Genomic DNA, 2,587 nt, shown 5'->3' on the forward strand with positions numbered 1-2,587 from the left:
CACCTCTTGCTGTCACCTCCTGGTGTCACCTCCTGTGGTGTCACCTCCTTGGTGGCATCATTTCCTGATGGTGTCACCTCTTGGTGTCACCTCCTGGTGGTGCCATCTCCTGTGGTGTCACCCCTTGGTGGTGTCACCTCCTTGGTGGCATCAGGTCTTGGTTGTGTCACCTCTTGGTGGTGTCACCTCTTGGTTGTGTCACCTCCTTGGTGGCATCAAGTCCTGGGGGTGTCACTGCCTGGAGGTGTCATCTCTGGGTGTCACCTCCTGTGGTGTCACCTCCTGGTGGCACCAAGTCTTGGTGGTGTCACCTCTTGGTGTCACCTCATGGTTGTGTCACCTCCTGGTGGCGTCATTTCCTGATGGTGTCACCTCTTGGTGTCACCTCTGTCACCTCCTGGTGGTGTCGTCTCCTGTGGCGTCACCTCTTGGTGTCACCTTTTGGTGGTGCCACCTCCTGTGGTGTCACCTCCTGGTGGCATCGAGTCTTGGGGATGTCACCTCATGGTGGTTTCATCTCTGGGTGTCACCCCTTGGTGGTGTCACCTCCTTGGTGGCATCAGGTCTTGGTGGTGTCACCTCATGGTGGTGTCATCTCCCGTGTTGTCACCTCCTGGTGTCACCTCCTGTGGTGTCACCTCCTTGGTGGCATCATTTCCTGATGGTGTCACCTCTTGGTGTCACCTCCTGGTGGTGCCATCTCCTGTGGTGTCACCCCTTGGTGGTGTCACCTCCTTGGTGGCATCAGGTCTTGGTGGTGTCACCTCCTGTGGTGTCACCTCTTGGTTGTGTCACCTCCTTGGTGGCATCAAGTCCTGGGGGTGTCACTGCCTGGAGGTGTCATCTCTGGGTGTCACCTCCTGTGGTGTCACCTCCTTGGTGGCACCAAGTCTTGGTGGTGTCACCTCTTGGTGTCACCTCATGGTGGTGTCACCTCCTGGTGGTGTCATTTCCTGATGGTGTCACCTCTTGGTGTCACCTCTGTCACCTCATGGTGGTGTCGTCTCCTGTGGCGTCACCTCTTGGGGTCACCTCTTGGTGTTGTCACCTCCTTGGTGACATCAAGTCTTGCTGCTGTCACCTCCTGGTTGTGTCATTTCCCAATGGTATCACCTCTTGGTGTCACCTCTTGGTAGTGCCATCTCCTGCAGTGTCACCTCTTGGTGTCACCTCTTGGTGGCATCAGGTCTCGGTTGTGTCACCTCCTGTGATGTCACCTCCTTGGTGGCACCAAGTCTTGGGGCTGTCACCTCCTGGTGGTGTCGTCTCCTGCGGTGTCACCTCTTGGTGTCACCTCCTGTGGTGTCACCTCTTGGTGTCACCTCCTGGTGGCGTCATTTCCTGATGGTGTCACCTCTTGGTGTCACCTCTGTCACCTCCTGGTGGTGTCGTCTCCTGTGGCGTCACCTCTTGGTGTCACCTTTTGGTGGTGTCACCTCCTGTGGTGTCACCTCCTGGCAGTGTCACCTCCTGTGGTGCCACCTCCTGTAGTGTCACCTCCTGATGTCACCTCCTGCTGTCACCTCCCCATGTCACCAACTGGGACATGGAAGGGAGGGGGGAGCACCGTGGTGCGTTGTGTCCCTGATGTCCCCTCGTGTCACCAAATGGGTGACAGCCACCATTGACGTCACCTCTTGGAGACGTCACCCCTTGGAAATGTCACCTCCTGATGTCACCAAGAGGGACGTGGAAGGAGGGGGAGCACCGTGGTGCGTTGTGTCCCTGATGTCCCCTCGTGTCACCTCACCCCCCTTCTCTACGCCACCCCCACGTCCCCAAATGTCCCTATGGGGGGACGTGGAAGGTCCAGCTGTCACCGCTGTCACCTCCCGGTCCCCGCAGCGTCCCCGATTGTCACGTGGTGGAGGTGGAGGTGACCGGCAGGGGGGACAAAGGCAGAGCTCTGCGTGTCACCAGCAAACGAAGGAACCCCGCGGCCACCGGCGCCGTCACCGGCGAAGCCACCAAGGCCGCCTTCTGGAGCAGCGTCCTGGGTCAGCTTTTGTCCCCTCCTGTCACCTCCTGTCATCGTGTCACCTCCTATTCCCCCCTGTTGTCGTGCCATCTCCTGTCACTGGCACCTCCTGTCCCCTCCTGTCACCATGTCACCTCCTGTCCCCTCCTGTCATTGCATCCCCTCCTGTCACCCCCTACCCCCTTCTGTGTCCCTTCCTGCCACCTCCTGTGTCCCCTCCTGTCCCCGTGTCCCCTCCTGTCACCTCCTGTCATCGTGTCACCTCCTATTCCCCCCTGTTGTCGTGCCATCTCCTGTCACTGGCACCTCCTGTCCCCTCCTGTCCCCATGTCACCTCCTGTCACTGCGTCCCCTCCTGTCACCCCCTGCCCCCTTCTGTGTCCCTTCCTGCCCACCTCCTCTGTGTCCCCTCTTGTCATTGTGCCCCCTCCTGTCCCCATGTCACCTCCTGTCCCCTCCTGTCCCCATGTCACCCCCTGTCACCTCCTGTCCCCTCTTGTCATTGTGTCACCTCCTGTCACTGGCACCTCCTGTCCCCTCCTGTCCCCACGTCCCCTCCTGTCACCCCCTGCCCCCTTCTGTGTCCCTTCCTGCCACCTCCTGTGTCCC

At 59.6% G+C, this 2,587-nt stretch overlaps 1 protein-coding gene across 1 annotated transcript in view; it reads left to right on the forward strand.

Annotated features, from left to right (window-relative positions):
• ASPDH (aspartate dehydrogenase domain containing) overlaps window positions 1–2,558 on the forward strand; it is a gene marked incomplete at its 3' end in the record, with an annotated part of 3,141 nt that extends 583 nt beyond the window's left edge. Inside the window, exon 2 of the mRNA XM_042891236.1 lies at window positions 1,846–2,558. Within this exon, the coding sequence (XP_042747170.1) occupies window positions 1,846–2,558 (713 nt within the window). The remainder of the gene's footprint in view (window positions 1–1,845) is intronic.
• Window positions 2,559–2,587: the final 29 nt, after the last annotated feature.

This window comes from Lagopus leucura, unplaced genomic scaffold (genome assembly GCF_019238085.1).
Source record: "Lagopus leucura isolate 7727_CA_CO unplaced genomic scaffold, USGS_WTPT01 31914-0_obj-0_obj, whole genome shotgun sequence".
NCBI lineage: Eukaryota > Metazoa > Chordata > Aves > Galliformes > Phasianidae > Lagopus > Lagopus leucura.